Source organism: Hetaerina americana, unplaced genomic scaffold (assembly GCF_022747635.1).
Source record: "Hetaerina americana unplaced genomic scaffold, ioHetAmer1.1.p SCAF_9, whole genome shotgun sequence".
In the NCBI taxonomy this organism is placed as follows: Eukaryota; Metazoa; Arthropoda; class Insecta; order Odonata; family Calopterygidae; genus Hetaerina; species Hetaerina americana.
The window spans coordinates 22124507-22151600 of record NW_027287538.1 but is presented as its reverse complement, the minus strand read 5'-3'; the positions used below and the strand labels follow the sequence as shown (position 1 = coordinate 22151600).

Here is a 27094-nt window from a genome sequence, read left to right as displayed (position 1 = left end):
GAAAGGATGAAGGGTGGAGAGAAACCCAGTGTCGGCATTATTAAAGGATGGCAACACCAACCATATAGTGAGCCATTTTCAAACTTGTGTTTGCAGAGAAAAATGACACAAAATTTAAAATCTTAGAATGGGCATAGTCCACACTCAACTCATCTGAAAACATAACCAATGACATGCCATGCCCTTTGTATCTCAACTAATTTAGTAATAAAGACATTTGTTATTTTTGTGCAAGTGTAACTGTTATACAACTCAACCATTCAAAAATTAATACCAAATATAATTTTTATTGTTTAGTGATCAAAATTAACCGTAGCTCGTAGAAAGTAGCGTGATGGAAAAACAAATTGGAAAACAGTATTTCAATGACAGTAGAAAGTTTCCATTGAACACATTATAAAGCATGACATGCAGCAATTAATAATGATGTATAGTTCATACTAATTAGTGGCTGAATTTTTATAGAAAAATTTATCTATTATGTGAAAAAGAGATTATTTTACCAAAAACCCATATTTGTGGTAATAATGATAGTAGGGGAGAGTGGATGCAAGATTCACGGTAATTATGAATAGAAAGGTTTTCTTAAGGTAAAGTCCACAAGATGCATTTGATTATCATTCATTACTTACTTTTTTTGGGTTGGTCTTCTTCAAATCATGAATATACTCCTTGAGGTCCTCAGGCATTTCTTTGGGGAGATTTTCAGTATCATTGTAGTACTCGGGTACCCAACCATATATCTGAAAATTATTTTTAAATGACAATGAGAGATGCTAAATTATTTGGCACCAATATATAATCTAAAGAATACAGGTTTATTCAATGGTTTAGATACATTATATGATACAAGGCAAAACCTGTTTACAAAAAACACATCCTCACTGAAGAATTACATTTAAGAGGATTACTCATACTATTTGCAAGGAGATTGCTCATTGACAGTTTGATTATCTATAATTTTAATACCATAACAAACCAATGACAGATGTATTCTTCCAAGGAGGAGTTCATAAGTCATCAATATAAGAATTAAGCTAAGAAAATAATTAGCATTGTCTAAATAAATACTTATCTGCATAAATATATGAATGACTAAAAAAATAAGTCATTAAAATGAGAAATACAAGTACCTGCAAATATAGATACTTTCGATTGCCAATTGCACGTATAAGGGCTGTTAAATAAAGAGTGATCATGCATTTATTTTTATTCCCATAATATATTTTGCAAAATTTTCATTTTATTTTATATTATTAGCTTAATGTGTTATCCATTTAGAGAAAAGTTTCATTGATTTAACTCCATTGTTGCATCAGTGGCAGCAGTTGCAAATTGATATATGATCATTTCACCTATGTCCACTACGGAGGACAAAATAAGCAAGCAGCTGCATTAAAATGTTGCTTCTGCCAGAATAAATAGCATGCCAGGGTCTATTTACTACTACCAAAGGCAAAAGGTGAGTCTGTTCTACCCTATAACATAGCTAGAAGGTAATTTCAAATTTTTGAGAAGGGAAGCAATCACTTTCAAAGGAAGGTGGACCTGGAGCTCCAGTCACTACTCTTTAATCATCGAATGCCCAGATCACTATCAGAAACTTTAAAATTTTCAATTGGTGTCCCCTGAACCTTGGTAAGAGAAAAATTGCATATAAAATGTGTTTGTTCGTGGTCGATTCTGGGAAATTTCAATTATCTCATGAAAATCATATTGAAGTGTGTTGACCATATTGTCCAGACCATATCACTTTTTCCTATTCTCCAATGTGACCATACACATTGGTTGAGAGAATTTTTCCACATCAGAAAGGGGTGGAGGTGAACTGAACATGTTTCAAATTGCAATGGCTGCAATTCATGCAATATTGGAGACAAAATCAATTAAACGTGTTCCAAATCTACATAAAACATTGAGCTGAAAAAATAACAGAATATTAAATTTTTGCACGGTGAATTCTGCAAATAAAAATGTGATCACTTTTTATTTAATGGTTTTATCATCAAAACACAATAATTTAATGAATGTCCCTATCTCATAACAAATTATAAAGCCCTTATGGAGAATATGATGCCATTCTTTCAATTATTTATTTGCTGCTTTTAAATGACCCAAGAAATTACGTCAAAAGTAATAAATTTAATTAAAAAATATTAAAGAAAATAACATACTTTTTCAACAAAAAGAACATTGAAATCTCGACTGAGTTAATGTACATTAAAATATAGATATGAAGTCTGAGATTAATTTTTATTTTATCATATATAAGTTGATGAGCACAGGTGAGCAAGAAATGGCTGTGCTATGCATGGAAATAAAATTTGTTTCCATTTGCAAGCACTGTTTTCATCTCTTCATTACCCTTAAGATTTCATTAAAGTCAGGCGGATTCATGAAAATTCAAGTGTTACTTAAATATTACAGTAAACTATCAATTATCCATGCTAATAGACCAATCATACGCATCGTATATACGGGATAGCAACTGCAGGGTTATAGATAGCAAAAAGTTCACTTGCCACCCTCAGCGTCTAGGGAATAATTAGTTCTTCTCAATTGCATACTCCTCTTTCACTAACCTCGTGTGTTTTGTTATCATAACCCATTCTTTCTGAATGACCTCATTAGTGTTCTTTTCATCTGTTTTTAAGTCCCCCCTTCAATCCCTCATCCCTCTCTGCAGGGGGAAATGCCTGCTACCTGCAACGTTGGGTCACATGCCCTGCCTTTCACTGTCTCCTCGGGTGGGGGAGGGGGGGGATTAGAGTGTTTTGTGTGCATGTTCATGTGGTGGTGGAGTTTTGCATTCTTGCTTGTTGTGTCCTGGCTTGCATGTTGTTGGATGGCTTTCGTGCTGCATCCTGGGGTGCAGTTGTTTGATGGTATATGTGTTTGCATGAGTGTTGGATGAAGGGATTTTTGCATGAGTGTGTGCGCTGCTATGGGTGTAGATTTTCATGTTGTTGTTTTTGCATGTGGTATTGTTCCTTTTTACAGGTGGTGCCCTAACACCCCCTGCCACACACCCTTGTGGCGGCTTGCAGGGTATTATGTAGATGTATATGTAGATCATGAAGAATGGATATTGAAAATCATTGATAACCAAAATATGTGGAAAATATGGTCGTGATATAAACTGATACACTTATAAACGCAAACTCTCCTGTTTCATTCCATGTGATTAATTAGATTTTTTTTAGAAATGGGAAGCACAGTTCTACGGTTTTTCACCCATTGGATGAGGGTTAACTTATAGACCAACATGAACACAGAACAATCATCAAGCGAATGGCAAAATGTATTTTACTCAGAAAGCTAAACCTTTCACTTAGCAAGGAAAATACAAATGACCAACAATGGATGAACTTAAAAAAAGTATCGCATATACAGATTCATATTTGTCATACTGATACCAATTGAAAAATCTACTGTAGATAGTTAAAGACTTATTTGTTGCATAGTAAAAATCTGTACTGGCTTGCCTTTAAGGAGAACATGGAATTGTCAAAGTGTCAAAACATTCCACATTCCCACTTTCTCCCAGATGCAATTTTTCACTCACCAATGCAATGTCCGACAAAGCACAGTGAAAATTTTCATTGCATGAGTGCACTTAAACTATTCATTCCTACAGACACAGATGTATCTAATGAGATAACTTAAACTGATTCTTAAACATTATAGAGGCAGATCAATACATGCATAATGAACATTAACTTTTCATACACCTTTCCACTAAATGTTTACTTAGACTCATCTACATTACGAAGATAATAATCTTATTTTTCACATTTGCATGGGAATATCATGTATTTTTGCAAAGCAACGGGATGTGTGTGATAGTTTAGGGTGAATACCTTGCAGTGCTAACTGCAAATCCTCATCTTCTTTTGTGACTACTTTATTCTCTGCTATCTTGACCATATTTTGCACAAGAACACATGTACAAACACAACAAATTGCTAAAGATCCACCTAAATTGCCACTTCACGTTACCTATCTCACTAAAATTTCCTTATGTCCCTCAGGTTATTTTTACCTTGTTCAGCTTGAGGAAGATGCAAGGTGTAGACTTGTGATAATCATAGTAGTTCTCTGAAGTGCAAGGTTTCCAGTTCTTCACATCTTCATCACAAACTTGGCCTGGCCCAGGCAGGTGGTTGTAATCACAGTTGAATATATTCTGTCCTCGACCAGGAGTTAGGCCAGGAGTACGATATACTGTGAAACAGAAATAGCATTTTCACATTAAAACAATGTAATGAAAATGAAAAGTATAAACACAATCTTTTGTACTACACATTACACATGAAAAATAATTTTTTCCCCTTAAATCTTATAACCTTAATTCTATTATCCAGAATATCATTTTCTTTCATCTATCTCAGTCTAATATATCCTCTTAATTTAGCCATCTCTCACTCCACTTAATCAAGCCATCTCATGTTCTTCTGCCTCCTTGTTCCCATTCTAGAACAGTCCTTGGAATTCTTCGTTACTTACATATTTTCTGTCCCATCAAACATTATAGTTTCTATAATTGATTTATGTAAACCTTATTCTGATAATATTATTGCAACTCTAAAGTTAGTGGTTGAATATTCCAATTGACTTCCAACTCTCCCGTTTACAATCCTCTCTATTTAATTTAGGGGATTGAACTTTTGATACCAAATGTGTATACTTGAAACAAATAACTTTCTTGACTAAATTATGCTATTTTTCATTGTCTTGAATGCTGGCTGTCAAATGCTTTCTTCTTCTACACACATTTTTGGTTGTCTTATTCATCTCCACAGCTGATAAAATAATTTTAGCGGTGTTTATAAAGGGAGGTGACCAACACCTGAGGTAATTTGCAACATTTGAGATGCGCAAAGGTAATTTAGTTGGAGTAGGTTTTTCAGGGAATAAGAGGCGACGGGTGGAGAGGAAACATGGTTTTGGCCTACTCTCAGTGAAAGGTGCCAAGGGGTCACACAATTTTACGTCCTATCTTATGGATGGCATACTGCACTTTGAAGTGCTCTCCATGTGTCACCCGAAATAGGAAAGTTTCCATTCCAAACACACAAAATTTTGCGAGTCGATAGAAATTAAGGGAGCATGGCTTCAATCACAGAATACTCAGTTATACTTTGATCTCTGTGATGTAAACTGTAGCTCAGAGTGTGCTTTGTTACCATTAGTGCTGACAGCTCTTGAAGTGCATGTTCCTCTCAACATTATAATTCTGTGAGAAATGGCATTATAGAGTTGAAGCCCCCTGCTTGAAGGATGAATCACTTGTGCTTATAGCTGGTGAGGTTTGGAGAACCCTGGGATCTCTTAAAGGATTATTTACTAAGACATTTATAAATAATATTATTAAGGTTAAGTTTTGTATTGTTTCCGAAAATCTAATCATTAATTAATGTGAATAAACTTTCATCATATATATTTTTATAATTTTTTAAAAGTATGTTTGAAATACAGCCACCAGATTATTGACTTGTATATCAACTATTAACTTGTAAACTAACTGTTTCTGTTATTGATAATAAGTGCAAGAACACATCAGAATATAAGAGTACATTAATGCATGAATGAAATAATACTCTATGTGCTCTATTAAAAAATAGAAGGACCCTTGCAGTACACAAATGAACCAAACATTTTATTTACCATTAAGAAATTCGTCCAGCTTGTCTGTCCAGTGCTGCCAGTTCTCCTTTTCTGTGCCTTTGTACCAAATGAGACTGCTGTCCACGTTAGCTTCGGATGGCATCGGACGGAATCCCAAACCTAAAAAATGAGAATGATAGTGAGGCATGAGTTTCATTAATGGCCATACCAGGAAAGTCAAAGAGATTCCAATATTGAGAGAGCTGGGAGGAGAAGACAGGCTGTGAATTCCATTTAGTTGCAGCGTGCTCATGCTGAGTTCATTTATTGCTTTCCTATTCTCAAATAGACGCGCAGAAAAAGTTATGCCTTATATTTCCCAACCTCAAGGAATAGATTGAGTTGTGTAAAGTCACTTGAACATCTTTTAATTATGCATAAATATCACCTTTGTACACGTCTCTTTGTCAACATGTACTGAATACGGCCATTGGGAGTGGGGTAATTATTCAAACTTGGCGGAAATGAGTGATATTATAATGCACTGTAGAGTGGTGTAATGTGATATCAAGAACTCAAGAAGCATGATAACAGAAAATCACAAAGCATATATCTTAACATGGCCTGAATAAATTTGGGATGGGTATTTGAAATAACACCCATGATTCCATATAGTATCTATTACCAGCGTATATTATCATTGCTATGTACCTACGATAATAGAACAGGGGTGGAGGAATGACAGCTGTTACAAAATAATGTCATTACTAACTTAATTATTGCACTGTGAGAATCAAATACAATCATCAAAAATCAACAATCATAATGACATCAAGTAAAGAGAAAATAATGTTTCCACTCTGTGGAACCGAAATGCTCAGGTACCAAGGTAGTATGTGTCACAGACTTCTCTCAAATCATTATTACTTATCTCCATGTCTTTAATTCCATATTGCATTAATTATAAATAATTTTTCTATGCTACAATGAAAATTTATTATGCACGGGTACTTGAAAATTATGGAAATATAAAATGAAACGTGTGCTATGGAAACAGCAAGTGGAATGAAGTACTTTGTTGTTAGGGAAGCTGAGGGAATACAAGAATGCATTTGGGTAAAAGAGGATCTAATTATTAACTATCCAACGGCCAAAAGAAAATTTTACACTGAAGAAAAATTATGAACAAGAGAAAATATTGGTTATTTTTTGAAGTTAAAGTTTCCCATTATTATTTAGTCAGTAATTTGACACTCACCTGGGTTGGTGCCAATTATTGAGGAATCTAACTGCCATTTTGGAATTCGAGGGTCAAGAGTCTGGAAGAAGACCATCAACATGGCAGCGAACATCCCAGCCAGCACTCCGTAGAAGATCAGGTAGAAAAGACCAATCTTTGCTGCAGAGAAGAAAAATAAATCATATATCAGGGTCGTAATAGGTTCTACATGGACCAACATGCTTAATTTTCCTCTAACAATCACATAAAGACGCACAAATTGAAGGCAAAATTAACTGACTTAGTTCAAAAGTAATTGCTTAACACAAAAGATACTTTTATAATGATCACCTGATAAAATAAATCAGCTTGTTAAAAAATATATGAGATAGATAAAAATGAATCAACTTGTTAGGAATCAATTTTTTTCACTGTTATCCAGATTTACTCTGTTCCCAAAAAAATGACAAATGGAAAATACAATGGAGGATAAAGTAGAATTTAAAGAAAGTTCGATTCCACTCAACTCCACCACTCATACTCTTCTTTCATGACCATTTGATCACTGCCTTTTTACTGATACTATAAAAAATGTTTTTAAGACAAGTCACAAACAGCATTTACTAGAGAACATTTTCAATTATTAAAAAATAATCTCTTGCCTTTGGAAAAGGCTAAAAAACGTCTCCATGTTTAGCTTTCCTGTAAAATATTGCTCTGTAAATGAAGGAAGACTTCAAGGAATATACGAAATATCCAACTCATAGGACTTATAGAAAATATCCTATATTCTCATAAAGCATATGCAAGCATGGTGAAAAAAGTATGGAAGGCTATGTAAAAAGAATAAATAAGAGCAGATGTAACTCTGAATATCTTTTGGGTACCATTCAAAGGAAAATGAACATAGATTTGGGGAAATCAGGAGAAGAATAGTGATGGTGAAATGAGCATTTGAAAGTGTTATGGAATTGATGACAGGGAAGCTTTGTAAAGACTAAGTAAAAGATCAGTAAATACTTTCATGTCCTGAAACCTGGTCTTTGGGAAAGAGAATTAACATAGATTAGCATAGGGAGAGGAAATTGGATGTTGAAGGTCATAATAGAAGAGAGAATGTTGGCCAAGCAGAGAAGAGGATAGGCTTTTTGAATGGAGTCAAGGCTGGTAAAAAATAATACAAACTGAGGAAGGAAAATTATGCTAGGCAAGCAAGAAATTTAGGCTGGCAGAACTCCGCACAATATGTAATAATAGTTAGGGAAAATCCAAAAAATACCATTAATTGGCAGTTACTTACGACCATTATGACATTTTGGCAGCCATTATAAAAATTAACGTTGTGAGATTGGGAATCTGCTTAATCAAATAAGAAGTAATGTGTCCATTAATTTGTCAATCATTTCATTCAAGAAATATTGTAATATTGTCATAAGGGCACATTTTTTAATACTCTCCCATCGGGGGCACGAGAATGGAGGCACATGAGGTAGGGTGAGATTACCAGGGTCATGTTGACCCATTTCAGGCATAAGTGCTCTCCCACCTGGGCCTCCCTAATACTTTATCAAACGTAATTGAAATAATTGCAAGTGATATTTAAAATTGAAAAAGCCAGTCCACAACCCAGGAGTGGATCCATGGACGATTTTTGGGTGGTAGGGAATGTGAAGACTTAAGCTATACGAACTGATATGTTTAAGTATTTTAAATCCAATTTTTCAATATTTTGGTGATTGGCAATGTTAAGCATTTCATTAGACTTTTTACTGACATCCCAAGGGGGGGAGGGGTCATGACTCCCTTGCCTGCATCCCCTGAATCAGCTACTGCACCAACCACACTCTTTCTCCTTTCAACTTCTGGACAACTAGGAGCTGATGATTTCCCACACCACCACTGTTTGGATGGCCAAAAATAAACAATTCCATAGAGGGTACGATTTAAGAGCGATACAGTCCAGGGATAGGGGTGGAAACGAGGCATAACAGACACAGGACCAACATTCTTGGCACAGCCTGAGAGATTGAGCGATGGAAAACAAGTTCAAAGGCCTCAAGACTAAAGATGCAAGAAAATCTCGACCAACCGACTGGGATATAGTGGATGGAGGTATCAGAATATTTCCCGTAAAAAATGATATAGATATCACTTTATCGAAATAGTTTTGTAACATGGTGAGTAACATTCTAATAACAACGAAAATTTTGAATGACCTGTATTGATAAAATCAAAGCAAGTAACACCACGCCTACGTAATGAATAATATTGGCGCCAATTTTCCCGCGATGGAGGCAGCAAATTACGTACGTATCTGCCACGAGTGTCGCATTCTCTCAAAGGAGTTTGGCGAACGCGGGAAATTAAAAAAAAACCGTGGATCGCGAGCCGTTAACAATGCCCACGGAAGCCAGCGAGAGAGACTCCTGCGGGCGCAGAGGATAAATTGGACAAGGATGGGAGTGGGTTCGTTCAAGAGACAATTATCCTCGTGAGATATATCATTCAGACGGGCATAATGAGAAGGGACCTCTTAGACCCAACAGAAGCGGTGGTGTAAGAGGAAATCCTCGACGAGATGTACATGTCGGAGAGCATGGCGTTTAGAGGAAAGGACAAACGAAGCGATAAGCAGAAGATGAGGTAACAATGGGGTAGAGGCTGAGGTTCGCACCTCCGCGCGGAATTTATTTTGCGGAATCACGTTAATTGCAAAATCTTCACCGCCTGTGACTTTGTCCAAGGAGGATTCGAGTAAGCAGGAAGCATTTTCCCGCTCACTTTAGGAAAAATTCCATCCGAATGACTGTTGCCAGACGAAAAAAGTAATTTCAAACCATGTCAACATTTCCTACTGATGTCCACGCTTTTGACCTGATTTACAATCATTAATCAACATTCCTTATCTTTGAAAAATGTGCTTAAGCACATGAAACGTATCTTCCGGCAACAGAAACCGATTTATTTTTCGCAAGATTCAAACTTTTTTGCCAGATCTATTTTCGCCGACGGCGAAGATAGTTAGGAATGAAATTTTGGCAGCTGCGAAGTAGGCAGTTTCCGTGTTTTCTACTCTTCGTAGGAGGAAATATTTTATTTGAGAGAGTAAAGAAGATCACAGGGTTGAGCTTGCGTTTTTACAGTGAAAAATTTGTCGCTCATATAACACAAAACAAAATATTGGTCTGATTAAAAATGATACAATAATTATGCGGCCTGAGATTACGAAGCGAAGTTGAGCAACCAACATACATAAATATACACAAAACTGAATGACAGGGATGTTATAAGAAAGGCATTCCAGGAGAGACAACAGCTAGGAGAAGATCATTTTAAAATTCCTTCGACGATGAAATTAAAGATAGCAATACATATTCATGATCGGGTCATATGGCAAGACAAACGAATCGCATCATTACGACACTGAGGCAATTTCTGAACATAAACGTGATAAAATAACCTTGAGAAGGGCAAGATTTCTTCGTGTACCGTGGGAAGTAAACATGGACAATACCGAAAAATCAGGATTTGAATTCGTATGGAATTATGAAAACTGACCTTGCTTTTTGTTTGCGATTAAATATTTACGTATTAAAATTCAGTGCCTTATCTCCGCCTAAATAGTTGATGTCCTCATGCGTTAATTTCGACGTGGTATGCACAGAATATCGGAATGATTAACCTTTACCAAAATCACAGAGACAAAAAATAACAAACGCATCGCGGATCATAACGGGGCATGTTTTGGAAACATAAAATTCACAACTAGGATGCAGAACGTACGTTGCAACTTTTCAAGATATGCTACAGAGAAGGATTGAAATGATGAGTTCGAAGGAGGATATGCCAAATGAAGTCCGAATTGACTTGGCAAGGCATATATTAACTTTACGAGAATGAACATCTATGAATTCTTCCATCAGTCTGTTGGTTACCTCTTACATGGCAAGCCAATTTTTTTTAAATTATATCTTTTGGAATAAATGTATAAAGTTGTTGTGCTTTATTTTTCCCGCGCGAAAAACAATTAGGTTTTCGCAGTCCCGCTTACTTTATATGCGAAGTATATAAGGAAAAATAACGAAGGGTGTAAATTTTAGAACAACTGCGTCGGGCGCGAAAATGCCGATCATTCGGATTTTCGTCGAATACTGTGACAAGTAAACGTGTACCAAGACAACATCCTATGCTAAAACTGGAGCAACTGCAAATCACACAAGCATATTTTCAAGCCATTAATAATTTCTTTTGACTAATTCTTTACATTTTAAATATAATTATCTAAGAGGCAAAGTATTGCGGTAAGATTTTCAAGTAGTTTGCACCATTTGGATAGACTATGAGGGCAAAGTTGAAGTAGGAGACTGACGCAACTAAGAAAATGTGCAAACTTGCTGGTCTTAACTGGCGTTGAAATCCCCATGACAGCGCCAGGGAATACAACACCCGGTGAGCTGGCCTCAACAACAAACACTCTTTTAACTTTTAGACTTATGGGTCACATAACCGAGGGTTTTCAGCTCTGAAACATCGAATCGACACCCCTCCGGTCCCCTCGATTGCTGCGGCAATCCACGTCTTCCCTTCGAAGTAATTAAATTTCCGAAGAAACGCAAATTTACTTTCACAATCCACCCTTCAGCAGAAGGCCTTCTGAGAAGCATTCGTCGTTATGTCACCCCGTCTTGGAAACAATTGGCGTCTCTTCGATCTCTTCCGAGAAAAGAACCCGAAAATATTTTTTTTCCTGGTACTTGTAGACCGCCTTTTTAACTACACAAGGAAAAAGGTCGCCTTGGGGAAAATGGACCGATAGGAAGTCACCCAACCGGTTTCACTCCGGCCCCAGCATCAATCCGCCGCCTGACGCGCGGTCTTGCATCTTGTGTAGCAGGAAAGAAGGCGTACTGAACTCAGTTCTAAGAAATCCACACAGACAGTTTTCCTCCTTTTAAGAGATGGGGAAACTTTCTCGGTAGTCAACGCGAAGACATATTTATTCATCCGTCTCTGCTTCTTCCTTCACCGCATATTATTAAAGTTTCTGCGATAATTTCTTGCTCACCTACTGTATTTCCAAATGATTTTCTGGGTAGGTAAAAGAGATACTATCCCCACCTATTCGACCTACGCAATTGCGAACATCGCGGTTTTTAAATTTCCCTTTCCCATTCAGGAAGACAGCGGACTAATCATATGCGAGACACCGTAGCACCATTTAGCTTTTTATCTTCCCGGCACACCTTCACAATATTCTAATAGAAGCGGGTTCTGAACAGACCCTAGACATTCTATTCCACACAAACTGCATCTTGGGCGTGTGACGGAGGTGTCATGACATCACGGGTAAAAATAGAGTGCAACTACATGCAATAATAACGAAAAAACACGCTAATGTACACCTACACCGACGTATATGTATATTCTTGCAAAACTTAATTTAACTTGCGCGCATGCATATATATATACATACATATATGTATACATATAATATACATGCATACATAAAGGTATATATATATATATATATATATATATATATATATATATATATATATATATATATATATATATATATATAAGATACACAAGCACATGCACCTACGGATGTACTAGATGTCTACGCAGCGTTTGATCTGGTTCCCGCTTGGAACAACTTTGACTTCGATTTTGTTACGATATTATGATTCCCGATTGTCCAAGGAAAGAACGAATATTTATGTCTATCTGCACCGGAGTCTACCTCATTTATCTTATTTTCGTGGTCTAAAGTGCCTATATAATATGAGGCCACAGAATCACCTGAGATGCCAGCAATGCAAATCGTTTTTATACTATCTACAAATTACATTGATTACTACCATATTTCATGCCGCCAAAAGTTATCAAAAATATTCTCATTCTCTCTCCTCTTCTGCTTGTACAGATGTTCTTTCTTTGACAATTGTCTCAACAGCCTTTGACTTCTCAATCTCCATCAATAATTTTTTTCTGTTTTAATCGAATTGCAACTTTCCTTCCTCAATTTACGTTTCTTTATTTGTCTATCTCTACATTCAGCATGATGTTTATTCCAAAAAAATACTAATCGACTTGTTTGTCGTATAAGAGGCAACTCAAGAAAAACTGATGACAGGAGCGCATAGATGTTTATCCACGTAAATGTAGTGTAGGTCCTTTCGGGCTCGTTTTGTCTTTTTTCTCCTTCACACTCAATTTTTACATCCTTACTTGCAACCATGACTGAAAAATTTTCAATCTGCACTCCTCCACGGAACTGTTAATTTAATATTTCCAAAACATACAACTCTAGAATTCACAGTAGGTCAATGCGTTTGTTAGTTTTCGTTTCCCTGTGATACTGAGAAAGGCTCTAAATTTCCACCGGCTGCTATTCCCTTCACCCTTTACTCATGAAAATCAATGGATGGGAATTTTTTATGACAAGTCGCATTCGTCGCTTGCGCCTAGAATACTTGCAACGGAGAATTCGGACGCTAGCTTGCGAATTTCGTCCGTCTAGGGAGAAATTCGTCGGCAGTGACCCAAAAATGTGCGAAATCGTTCTGCCCTCAAGACAAATCAAGAAGAAATGAAAATCAAAGAAAATCAGGTCAAAAATCCGCTTGTTCACTGGGGGTAAATGATGCTAGGATGAGTAGAAAATCCACTCGGTTATTCGGTCCGGAAACAGATGCACGTACTCCTTGAGGTCGTACTCATTGGCATAGAGCAAAAAAATGCCAAAATAAATGCTGAGAAATCACTTATTCGGGGCTGATATCGCAATTTCCCATCACAGAACCAAAAATCAAAGAGATAAAGAGTAATAGAACCAATTCGATCACTCACGTAAAACCTCTATTTAATGCGAGAGCTATTGAGTTCGAATGTCACTGAGAGGCCTACGTGATTTTCTTCTACTAAATACTTTTCAGAGGCACAAACAGAACGGCTTTGGTATTTGGTTCATCAAAACGAGAAAGTACATTTCCATTTGACCTCCTTTTACTATTCAGCAATATTAGTAATGAAGTCATGACTATTGTAATGGCTATCGAAGAAGTCTGGCTGATGTATCGTAATCACATCGTGAACAGGAACGAAATCGAACTCGAACGAAATTTAGGGATACTTTTTTCGATTCGCGACTTAGAAACAAAGATTATTTCTTTCAAGATGTATTCCAACGATATTATATTTTATTACCTCTATATTACATTATATATTCCGTCAAGATAATTTTTTCAAGATATACTCTTATTCATTCTGCTGAAAACGAGTGTTGAGGGAGTTTAAGGAAATAATGGATTGAAAAATGTAAGTGAAAAGAGAGAAGTTGAGAGAGAATAGTGTTGGCGATAATCAACAGTAGATTGGGAAGAACAACTGATTATCCCGCAAAACAAAAGACTGTGAACTATACAGGCACGATCATTAATGCTGATTAGAAAATTTTCGTCGAAATTGAAAGAAAGACACATAGTATGTAGTAGTAGTAGTATTTAGAGGAGGCGGCTGACTGCTGAGGTCATTTGCCCCATAGGGGATGGATAGGAAAGGATAAAGGGTGGAGAGAAACCCGGCGTCGGCATTAGCCTACTCTTTATGAAAGGCGCCAAGGGGTCCGCAGCTTAACATCCCATCCGACGGACCATAATATGTATACAAGACACATAGTATGTATTCTGTTGGTCACACATAGTATGTATACGCAAAGTTACACGCGATACTCGTATAAATATTAAATTTTTCCGCCTCAGGAAATACTAAAAAGAAATTGGTTAAAAAATAGACGACATCGGGAATATTCACTGAAATGTGAGAAAAATCAAATAGTTCAGAAGTTGAGTCCAAATATTGTAAAATCTCCGTCGAAGTCTTCGATACACCCGACATTTAAATCCGTCTCCTTTTGGTGGCAAGCTACAACCTCCGCAATTCTGGACCTAAGCTCTTTGTGACCAATATGGTGCCATGACAAGAACCTTAAGTGAAGAGTGACGGAATAATTCGAGGACCTTTAAATTAACAGAAAATCTCACCCTTCCTATTTCTGGAGACCCATAAAAACTTAGGTTTTTCTATCACTGATTCTAATTCCGTAACCTAGCACAATGATTCTGTATGCTTTTTTCCACATATTAATACTTGTGGCAGATTGTAAGTATGGTTATTATGGCAATAGAAATAAGATGACACAATGAATGAGATAAATGTGCACCTTATCCCAGGGATAAAATAGCCAAAGTCCAGCGGCACATACTTTTCACGCCGACAGAAAGTTCTTTGGGTTAATGTTGGCGCCCCTGGGACTTATTGTGGTTTCCCTTCAATGGGGGGAGCTCCAGAAGTCGATACCAAACTTTCCCAAGATTATGACATCAGTGGACGCGAATGACGCACGTCGCTGCGACAGTAAAATAAATCTCCTACAGAATCGGACGCATGAAAAATGTAAAATACCATTTTCCGAACGGCGATTTATGGCAAGAGGAAAGGAGACTCGGTACCGTTTCCCAGGAAGCGACCACTTCGACGACAGAAGAGGATCGAAATTCCGATTCATCGCCACGCCTATCACTTAGCGCCTCAACGGTGCCACGAGTCCCACCCGTTGACCCCGTCCCTTCTCACTGCGCATGCGTGAGGATTTGGCACGGCCCCCACGCGCGCGGCCCATCTGGATGTCGACGGCAAATCTGTCAAACTCGAGTCACTTGCACAACACAACCCCAGGCGCGTGTTTTAACTTCTTATTCGACCGACCGAATGACACATGCACACGCGCGGCAGCTGAGGAAATCTGTCCCACGTTGGAAGAAAAACAAGACGAGAAATGCATGCAATAAAGATGACAAGCCGGCCGTATTTTCGTTCATATTGCATTACCGTCGCTGGCACTAAAAATGAATGCGTGGAAAAGATATCGAAGACGAATTATACTTGCACACACGTATGATATTATGAAAAGCACACGGAAAACCTCGAATCGGCATTGAATGTGCTAATTCTTACGAAAAATCAAGCTGTGTTATAAAACGTCATTTGAATTTATTATTATCATCATTTTTTTGAAATATTAATCTCAAAAAAGTTCGCAATTCCACTGGTTTCAGTTCGAGGACGAATTTTGGGAAAGCAACATTTTCTGCTCCCCTTAACGAAGCCTAGAAGTAAATAAATTTTAGACTGAATTTCCTTTCACCCCCGGTAATATCGAATCAAATTTATTTTTAATCAAATATTTTCAGCTTTCCGTTTTCATTTTCTTTCCACATCCTAAGAATCATACTTGTTTCTCGTTTCAATCTTCAGGCCAATATCCCCTTATGGTCACAGCGACTTGCACTGGCTTAATTGCGACGACTAAGCAATTTTGCAATTTCCAACGTCGATAAGTGAATAACTAATTATAATTATTATTGATATTCAACCGTTTAAGGTTGGTTTTTGATGGATACCCACTGAACAACTATACATATCTTCACTTTTCCCGACCGAACAAAGCCTGACAGCCACCTTGCTTGTGGAATGTATACCGGAACAATGACCACGTTCGTTGGTTCAGCTTTTACTTCCACCAATCATATTCAATTACTCACCGGCTCTGCCTTTACCACTCTCATTCCTAGCTCTTTTCAGTACTATTGCCTCCCCTCGCTGGCTCTCATCCTCTTCGCAGCATATTACTCCGTATCGCTACAGTAATCCCCGCTACTCTTCCATCACACTTCGCACAGTTCTAAAATTTCTTGCACAATCCAGTCCTCAATATCGTCCAGACATTTCAAATCCCGGTTCAAACTCTTTCGGTCCTCTTCATTACTTATGCCTTCGATATCTCTTAGTAAAGATTTCGCGAGAAGAGCGGAAGCCCTGCTTATCCCACTGTCGGGCACGACACAAGGTCCAGTGGACCGAGTCCCGTAGTTGCTAGGGCTCATTCTCACTTCTATGCCAATCATTGTCTCGTGACATAATTAAGTGAGGTGTTTTCCCGTTGTCTTCCTCAGGCATTACTAACAAGTACTATTGTACTACAAGTTTGTTTTGGAAAGTAGACATAAAAGATCTTGGGAAGCATTTTACATTTCAGAGAAATTGAGACGAAATATAAAAATACATAACCATTTCAGGGGAGGGTTCATCAGACTTCCTGACATCTGAGTTCAGCGAAGAGTCGTATTTTACGATAGTATGTGTTCTCGTTGAAATGCAAAGTATACACCATCGTATCCATAACTCAGCAGGCAGTCATCGACGAGCAACAACAAAATTAGGGAAAAGTGAAAATAATCTTAATGTTGGTATTCAACCTCTCGCAGGCATTCTTGATTCTCGAAGTGACGTAAAACGATTGCAGCACAAGTGGCTGCCAACCACTGAATGCCAACATAAAAAAAGTTTTTCACCTTTCCCCGATTGTCAGCGCGTCGGTCACCACCTTCTAACTTATGGAAACGACAGTACATTTGCAAACTTACATTTGGAGAGTTTAAATCCACCGATAAGCTGTATTTGAAATGTTAGAATGGGACGCTAATTTCAATTTGATCTCATGTTCACAATGGTCTACGATATGACTGAGACGTAGAGAGTGCTTACGAAGAGGATTTGAGAGAAAACTACGACCACTTCCATCTCAAGACGAAAGTTTCCCAACGGGTGAATTCTAATGACGAGGAAACCTTGGGCCTGAGCGATTTCGAGACCCCGGCCTTCGGTACCAACGCAAGGGAAGTGGGCATAATCAGAATATTAATGAAAGTTTAGAGAGCTTCAATAGCTTCGCTCCGGCAGAGGACACGAGTAACCATATTCCGGTGGATTTCATGCAACGGACTAACTCCTTCAAGACGATTCAACTATGGCTTAAGGTTAGGAGGGCACAATGAACGTTGTGACTTGTGATGCGTACATAAAAAGTGAAAATTATCCCTCGTAAAGATATGGCGTCGGTCACAATCACCGCGTACCTACTTGGCGATGTGCAATTGCTTGCCACTTGAAAGTTTCACAAGTTTCGATCGAAAGGTCAATCAGAAAATGCTCCCCGAGATATGAGCCGTTTGTAGATAAACGTGTTTACTATATTCTGGCGTTAGAATCCCCGCGACGTTCTGTTTTGGAATACATCACGGGGAGTAATTTTATTTATTTCGTTGTAGTGGTATTTAAGGGAGGCGACCGACTGCTGAGGTCATTTGCGCCATAGGGGATGGATGGGGAAGGATGAAGGGTGGAGAGAAACCCGGCGTCGGCATTAGCCTACTCTTTTACGAAAGGCGCCAAGGGGTCCGCAGCTTAACATCCCATCTGACGGACGGCGTACTCACTCAAAGTGCCCTCCACAAAGCACCTCCAGTTGGGATCGAGATACCACCGAAAAATATTCAACACCGCTGGGATTTGAACCTGGGCCCTCTGGGTGGGAAGCCAGTACGTTAGCCCCCGCATCATCTCGATCCCCTTATTCCTTTCGTCCTAAAATCATTTGAACAATGCTGTAGAAGATATTCCAAATTACAATGTGTTGCGTGAGTAAGAAGTACACTTGTAACCATGGCTTAACCATTACTGCATGCAGCTTTTGACCTCTGCCTTCGCAATTCCGGTTTACTAATGTGAGTCTATATCGATTACAACGTCAATGCAAATAAATATCAGCAGTTTAGCAGAAATTAATCTAAGCATTCATTTACATCATTTAGAACTCATAAGAATGGCAAAATTAATTTGAGTCACGTAAAATGACATAATAAACTTGTCTACTCGTTTTTATGCCATTTCATAACTCAATCATTTTACAGATGGAATCAGCAATTGATGAAATCACGATTAAAATGGGAAAGCAATACCCATTATTTTACGACTACGTCGTATGTTAACAGACTAGAATTAACTGCTGTAAAGTGAGCATAATAAAGAGGCAATATACGAGCATTACTTTGCGGAGAGAACCAAGGAAAACCATTAATGAATGTGGTGAGAATGATGGATTGGACACGACAAGAGAAATAACGATACCTCGGGGAACATTTTTGAATAATAAATATAACGGAAAACGATAAAATAACTGTCGGTGCTGAATGGGATATGCAAGCAAAAGGTTATGCAACTGTGCAAAAGAATGTGTGCTGCATTACGTGAAATATCAGAGGATATAGGGATTTTTAACAACGACAGACGTACAGAATACAAAATTAGAATAAGCGATAAATACTATATGATGTGAGGAATGCATTGGAAACATCGGGTCAACAATTAAATCAACATTCACGCAAATGTTTACGGCAACACTGTTCCATGCTATGAAACAAGGAGCTAGTTGCACGTGATCACAATGACTTGAAAACTACCGTCATCGAAAACAAAAGTATCTAGAAGCAGTAAATTGTTTTTGACGGGAGTAAAAAAAATTAAGGCATCGAACTGTCGATAGAGCCAACAAGCTCTGCAAAGTTTACGAGAAAACACGCCCGGAAACGCGCCATTTAACGATGAACTCACAGAGTGAATTCACCGGAAGAGAGATAAGTTGAAAATAATGACAAACGGGAATGGTAAAATCATCAGGGACTGCAAGAAAGGACACGGTGTCTAAATATGCAATTTATTCTACCGGAATATAAATAAATATATATGGCGGGTTTTCGTGTTTGAATATGCATTTGACCAATGTGGCCCGTCTCTGTCTTCTGGCTATGTGCGCCACGAATCGCACTGTTACTACCCTTTTTGACGTTTTATGTTTGCTTTACTTCCTTTCCTTTCCTCTAGAGTCGTCCATTTCTCCTTCGGTGGGTGAAACAGCTCCCTAACGCCATCTCTTGGCCAAAGAATCGGGGAACTTGGTTGCATAAACCCCCCGCAGATTTCAGTGTAAATTACGTTTCCTCGATAGCTCAAGTGGTCAGAGCATCGGCCCGGCAAATCGAAAGATCCGTGGTTCAAGTCCCGGTCAATGAAATATTTATGCACTTGTGATTGCTCGATTCCGCCTTCCTCACTTCCCCTGTGTTCGTCTTTCCTGTGTGTTCCTATTCCTTTTCCTTATATCTACTTCCATGCATATGAATGAGTATATGTTCGCCGTATGGCGGGTTTTCGATTTTGAATATGCGTACATATGTTTCAATGTTTGAATATATATAAATATTAATCGAGACGAAGAAGACTATGTATAATTTCAATGACGATTCTGCAATGGCTGCATGGTCTTCCTGCTGAAGAACTCGCTTTGGATTTTTCTGTCTTGTGTTCGCACGGCTGGTGTGACAGAACGCGAATAGAAATGAAAGCCGAAAGAAAACAGCTAGCCGACGTGGGTTATCTACGGGAAAGCCTATCTCAGATGAGACCGCTAGCGTCTCCGGCTAGGCTTTGCGTTCGCGCTGTGCTCTTAGAAACGGCCATTTATTCTAAAATCTACCCTTTCTGCGACTTATTCCTTTCCTCGCGCAAATTAGTAATTGGGTGAGGAGATGCGCAGTGTTTATCTGCGACATGGCCGGAGACATTTTGAAAATACTCCTCTGGCAAGGCAAGCAAGCGCGACAGGTGATGAAACACGTGGCGACGAAGAATTACGAAGTAAATTGAAGTACGAACGAAGGGGAAAACCAGAGTGGGACGCAAGAGAAAGGTCAAACCACGGATTGTCGACCGGCGTTGACGACGGGAAATGACCATCGCGTCTGCGTCACCTTGAGATAAAATTATAATTGCATACTGTCTTGTAACAATGATGAGGGTTGCGCAAGCGATAATTGTTCATTATTGTCAACGGCATGCAGAGGTTCTTGTCGCATACATAAATTATACGACGAAGGCTCATTATAAATCATTTACACCCGGTTATATAATGTCTCTTTATATCCAATCGTTAGTTAATGTGTTTTTAACTTAATTTGAATATTGCCAACAAATCCTAGTTTATAAATAAATTATTGATTTCTCACTGTTGAATGTGGATATTGTAACCATAGCAACATCGTTGGTCAGTAATTGAGCCGTTTAGCGGCCGGTTTTTTGAACTTTTGAACTATTGGTCATGAAACTGAGTTTTGGCTTTAACTTTTTGGTTAAAGTTAATATTCAGTTTAACGAGATATGACAAAATTAGGCCTGAAAAAAGACGTGCAAGGAAAGAAACATTACGATAAGACGGAATTACTAGATGGTTAATTCAAATCCATCCTAATACGATTGATGATGCTGACATCTACGCACCTGGGTTCATTTGCCTTCAACAGTTTTCGTTGCTGCCGTCTAAACAAGTGACTAATTCTACGACACACACAGGGTTCGAGAGCTGGAAGAAACGTTGGCAAAGCTGTGTTGTTAGCCAAGGCATGTACTTTGAGGGTAACAAGTTTGATTGAGCTGTATCAGTCGAAATAAACAAGTTACAAAATCAGTCCGGTCTTATTTTTGATTACACCTTGTATGCATGCATATATTTATTTAGTTATTAATGAATACGTGAATAATTATACAAATAATGCTGATGTCCAAAAAAACATCTCACCACAAGCCTTTTCGGCGGGTAGCAGCGGGGCACTAAGTAGACATAACACAACGCAGCTGCACTCCTCGACTACTTCTCCCGAGACTGAATCACTAAAGTTGGTAGCTCTAAATCGTCCGGTAAAAGGTGTTGCCAACCAGGGGAAAAATTCCACAGAAAAGTGCTCAATGGGAAAAAATCCCAAAGTCCCACGAACGGCAATGACATCCCATAGGGTGTAGGGAGGCTGAGCGGAGCCTAATGTTTCCCAGGCTGGGAACACAACTTCGGTTTCAGCAAAAGCAAGCCTATCGCGCAGAAACAGCTCGTGAATAAACGACGAGGTCGGCAAAGCTTCCCTTCGGAGCACTCCTCCCTCCGATCTTTTGGAGTTACCCCGCTCTCCTCACCCCGGGAACATCTGCTTGGACTCCCCTAAACTCTTCCAAACCACTGGTGACCGTTTGAGACACTTCCCTCCCCCTTCCTTTGGACACCCCCCTCCCTCTCTTCCTCTTCCGCCCACACCCCCGGGACGCCCCCGCAGCAGGTACAATTATAGACCTCGAAGACAAGTCTCCCCACTCCTCCTTAACGTATTTACCATTCCAAGTCGCACACTCCGCTTAAATCCCCAGTAGCTCCAGGCTTGATGCAATGGAGTATCCACAGTTATCAAGGTTTATTTGATATCTGAGGGTAGAGCTCATCTAGTACTATGCCCTACACATCGTGTGCAATTCACACATTAATAGGGTAATCGATGAACCCATTCCTTTCCCAGAGCCTCAGAAATATTTGGTACCCGAAAAATCTCACAGCTATGATGAAACTGGAGTTTGGCCCAGAGACATCAACTGGAATCGAAACCGGGCACTCTGGGCAGTATGCAAAGAGACTTCCACGTCCCAGCAATGGAATAGGTCGCATATTTAACAGTTTAGCGGAATTTCTCGGATTTAAAGTTGCACCTTACACCGCGGCATCATTAAAGATAGAATGTATGCGGAATTGAAGAATAGTTTATAACAGGGTCGGATGTCAGGTTTTGTCTGGTCAGGCCATTGGATTGGAACGTTGGATTGTGCCGACAGGCCACGTCCATCCAAAACCTACCTTAAAAGGTAGGCTACCAAAGAATATCAAGAGGGCTCTGGGATGCTTCCTCGAACACGAGTGCTGGGATGCTATTTTAGCTCTGTCATTAATGTTTACAGAAATGAAGTAATCAATTCATACGTAGGTTTCTTCAGTGAGAGTAGAGTTCACCCGAACTGATCGTAGGTCCCAAACGGCGTGTCAAAGTCGAACATTTTCGGGGTAATAAGATAAAAAGATACATTTGTAAAGTAGGATGTTGGGTTGTGTTTTGTTAGGAGATACAAGATATTTATTTGGTAGTTATGTCCATCCCAGATCTACCTCGATTATATATCGTTCAAACCTATCTCGATGATATATAGTAGATTACCATTACATATAATGGAGAGCAGTCTGTAAGTGGAGCTGCATGGGATGGGAATTAATGAAAAGCAAGCGACGGTAATGGATATCCTTGAAAAAATAGAAAAGCGAAGAAAAACAATGGATTTGGGGGACACAAACTAGAGCAAATAAAACAGTTCAACTTCTGTATGGGATGTGTTTTGGATTAAGGGCGGCCAGAGTGATAGGGACATACGGTATAGAAAGAAGAATTACTGGAGGTAAAGAAGGGGTTAGGCAAAGATGAGGGTACTGATGACGGGCACCTTAGGCGAAGACTTAAAAGAAAAGACGAGTGAAAACATTTATAAAAGTCGCTGTTTTGTGTGGCTTAGAAACTTGTGCTTTGAGGCAGGAGGATTAGCGTGGTTTGGAGAACTTTGGGAAGAGGGTGTTTTGTTTCACGGAAAGGAAAACCAACGATTACGTACTAACCATGCTATTGGGAAGAAAGAGAAGGTTATTGGGATGAATTCGAAGAAGGCAGAACAAGTGAATGTATGTGATGGGATGCTGGAGACAGTAATTAATATAGACGAGAGAATGTTGGAAAAGCGATGTCGGAGGAAGTAGGGAATAGGCATTTTGGATGAAGTTGAGGTAGGTATTCAGAGTTCATTTATGAGTTATTGTAATATGTAGTAGGGGGTTTAAGGATATTTTGCGCCACGTGAGTTAGGGCTTAGACCCAGGGTCCACCTAAAACCTGTAGACTACCGGAAGGTATCAGCTATAAAAGCCGTTACACCAGACTAGACTACTAATAAAAATGGGGGGCGTGTTTTTTCCCCTTACCATCCAATCGTGGTTTCCCAAGGAGATCCGATATCCGAAAAAATCATGAAGCTCCAGCTAACAAGGCCCTCGTGAATTGAATCCGGTCTCTACGGGCAGTGGCCTTTTCGCTAGGATTCCACTTCCACAACATATAACTCCTATTGATACACATTAGGTGCGAAATCTAAGTTTCAAAATGATTAACTCGTAACGCCAGTGTTGCCAATGTAAAAGTGAATCAGAGTAGTTCGAAATTGACGCCAAACAAATCTTTTATCATGAATGTATTTATGCGTGTCCTGTTAATTTTTTCTGGCAAATATTACGATAATCGAAAATATCGAAGGGGCCTTTCCGAAGTCGATAAAAGTGCTCCAGAAGCGTGGATTTTGTTTCCATCTCATGAGTGCATCAAAACAGTCTTACGTTTGTTAATATTCAAGGGCCGAGTGAGAGTTTCGACATTAGCATCTACACAATCTGCACCCTTCAGATGGCAAGTGGTAGAAGGTATTATTATTAGGGCACCCACCAGCCACGCATGTAGTATTATTAGCTTTTATATGCACTTGAATACCTGTCATCTCAGACACATAAATCACGTGCGTATGCACGCAACCTCGAAATAAGCCTCTCTACATCTCGCAATAATTTACAGTTTGAGCGAATTCTAGCATTCAAATCAATTACCTATATTTTTTGTGCCTATGGCTACAATTTTATTTTCACTGATCGTGTGAGAAAGGAAGGAGTACCTGAATCTGTCTATGACGGAGTCTATCTCTATTATTTTATCCAATGGAGGTCTACTACACCACCATAGAGTTTGATGTAATAATAATTCAATATGTCTCGCGAGAAAAATCGAGTGTCTATTGCCTTTCTAAAAGTCTTTATTTCTTGCCTGCTCTCTTCAAGAATCAGGAGGTTCTCAGCCTAAGTCCCCCAGCATACCCATGACGTTTACACGCCTCTCGTTTCAGGTCGACGATGGTTTAAACCTGGGAGAAGGGATAATGTTCGAGAAATAACAGCTATTTAACTTCTATTCAAAGAAATGACGGGAGATGCCATAGCGGTACTGTAATCGGAGTTACTCACGCGCACACGCCAATGCGAGAAAGTACACAATTGAAATCATTCGCCTTGACCGGGATTCGACCCCGAATCCGAGGAGTTACGGCCGAGTACTGTGGCTAAGGCTGTCGAGGCGTCCCTTTGGGCAGGATGAATTTCTAAACATCTTTCAAAGAAAAGAGGTGTTCCGAAGAATTGGTATATGTGAGATCATGAAAGAATGCGTGGTGATCCAGCAGAACAACAATTATTTTTCTTCTAATTCCTCAGGAATTCTGAGTGGGAAAATTTAGATGGATAAATCTTAATAGCCAGATGCTTCATCTTAAGTGCCAAATGCAAAGCAATTTGATTTGTTGAGGGCAACGAACTTTTTCCGTCTTCTTCCAAATGAACGACATAAAGATTATACACGAAAAATCTTGGCACAAAATTTCTTAGTTGTAAATTTTTCGTAGATTTCTAGAAATTTTTTTAATCTGAACAGTTTTTCTGCTAACGCAACGCAGGTCTGTTATAGAAGACCACGTGGTCGAAAATTAAATCTAAATCGTTTGGTTTTTAATCTTTCTTGAGCAAGTAACTGAATAAGTTTATCTACGCCAATTTCTTCTTCATAACATAAATCTTAGAAATTCAACAACACCAAAAAATAATTTTCTGTGACAATTTCACGATATTGAAATTTTGAGGCTGATTATAATTTTCTTTTCCACTGTAAAAAATATTGAACCAAACCGATCCTATTTTACATTTTGAAATTGACCGCATCATTCAGATTAAGCAATATTTGTCATTATGGTCAACTTGGAGCAACAGTTTTGTTTTCCCGAAAAACACAGACATAGACTGTTATAGACTGGTTTGGTTGATACTATTATTATTATCGGTAATCCACCGGTTAAGGTAGGTTTTGGATGGACACACAAGCCACAGAACGGTACAAGGAAACATTAACTTGCCTCTTCTAAAAAAACGCAACCTGACATCTGACACTACAATAAGCTCTTTTTCAATTCCGCATACTTCCTTCCTCCATTCATTTATTCCATCCAACATTCCTATTCTATTCCTTCCCCATCATTGTTTGACAAACGTTCTCCCCTCTTATCACAGCCTTCAACATCCCATCGCCGATCATATTGCTCCGAATTCACATTCCCTGTCTCCAAGTATGTTATTATTAACAAAAATGAATAGATCGATCGCTGCAGTAAAAACCGAAGTATCCGCTTGAAGCGTATGGGAGATCAATTCCAATCAATGGCAAAGATGAAAATCATATGAATATTCATCATAAATACAGGTTGTATTAATGTCAGTTCGAATTAAATAATGTTTTTTTTCTCAGTTTAAACCAATGTAAATCATTCTAGAGAACCGACATACAATTCTAAACGACGCAAAAGGTTAACGAGTGAAAGCAAGATAGGGGGATGAAATAAATCATATATTTCTACTCCAAAGATGTAGGTTGCTTTCCTTCTCATGAGTCGCCATCTAAGCTGGAAAATCCAGGGAGGTGGACTCGTCGGCATCACATGGCATGCTACGCAGTGCCCACACCTGCCACCTTCTCTCCCACTCCCTCTTTCTCCTACGACTTCGCTTAAGGCACACGAGCCATCAGCGACGCATCTGCATGAAAAAAGCTTCCAAAAGAAGATAAAAGGGAAACCTCGGTTGTTAACAATCCTGACCTCAGCGAAGGCATAATATTGAGTCGCGAAAATTCGATCCCGCGTGATGAACGTGCTGAAAAATTTCGACGATCGAATTTAAGAGATCGAAACGAGAGTCGTTCAGCGTTAAATCTTTCCTTCTGTGACAGCGTAATACTGGTAGAGAAACGATTGAAAACGGAAAGTTCGGGATTCCTAAAGACTTCCGTAAATGAAACAATTTTTAGAAATAAAGAGGATAACGAGACTCAAACGAGGAATCAACATCACTAAGTTCACGAACTGTACAGCAAGATTCATGAAGAATGATACAGTGTGCGGCAGAATAACTTGCTGGTTTGAAGGTAATTTCCAATTAAAATCAGCAAATTACGTTGCCATACCCTGTAATACGCGAGAGGTCAAGAGGGAAGATACTTCAAAGCCCGAAATCTCCTTATCTCATATCTATAAATTTTGGAAAAACTACAGAGTAAATGTAAACATTTTTCACATGAAAAAAACGTCACCAAACAGAAACGATCAGGGTTTTTAAATGAAAGGAACACACTCTTTCCTGTAATCGAGGCAAAGTATATTAATAAAGTTGATTACCATCCTACTCGCATATGAAGGCCTTAAATAATGGAACTGTCTAGTACGTATGTACCCATGCAAGTATACCGAAGCTACAGATACGGTAATACAGGTTATTTGAATATCGACTGAGAAAGATAACCTAAGTACACTGACGCC

At 38.8% G+C, this 27094-nt stretch overlaps 1 protein-coding gene across 3 annotated transcripts in view; it reads right to left on the bottom strand.

Annotated features, from left to right (window-relative positions):
• LOC139699085 (sodium/potassium-transporting ATPase subunit beta-2-like) overlaps nt 1–27094 on the bottom strand; it is a 157496-nt gene that overhangs the window by 4859 nt on the left and 125543 nt on the right. For all 3 annotated transcript variants that reach the window (XM_071598085.1, XM_071598086.1, XM_071598087.1), the window contains 4 exons: nt 6866–7006; nt 5668–5787; nt 4043–4224; nt 633–743 (listed from right to left, as the gene is read on the bottom strand). In XM_071598085.1, the coding sequence (XP_071454186.1) occupies nt 633–743; nt 4043–4224; nt 5668–5787; nt 6866–7006 (554 nt within the window). The remainder of the gene's footprint in view (nt 1–632; nt 744–4042; nt 4225–5667; nt 5788–6865; nt 7007–27094) is intronic.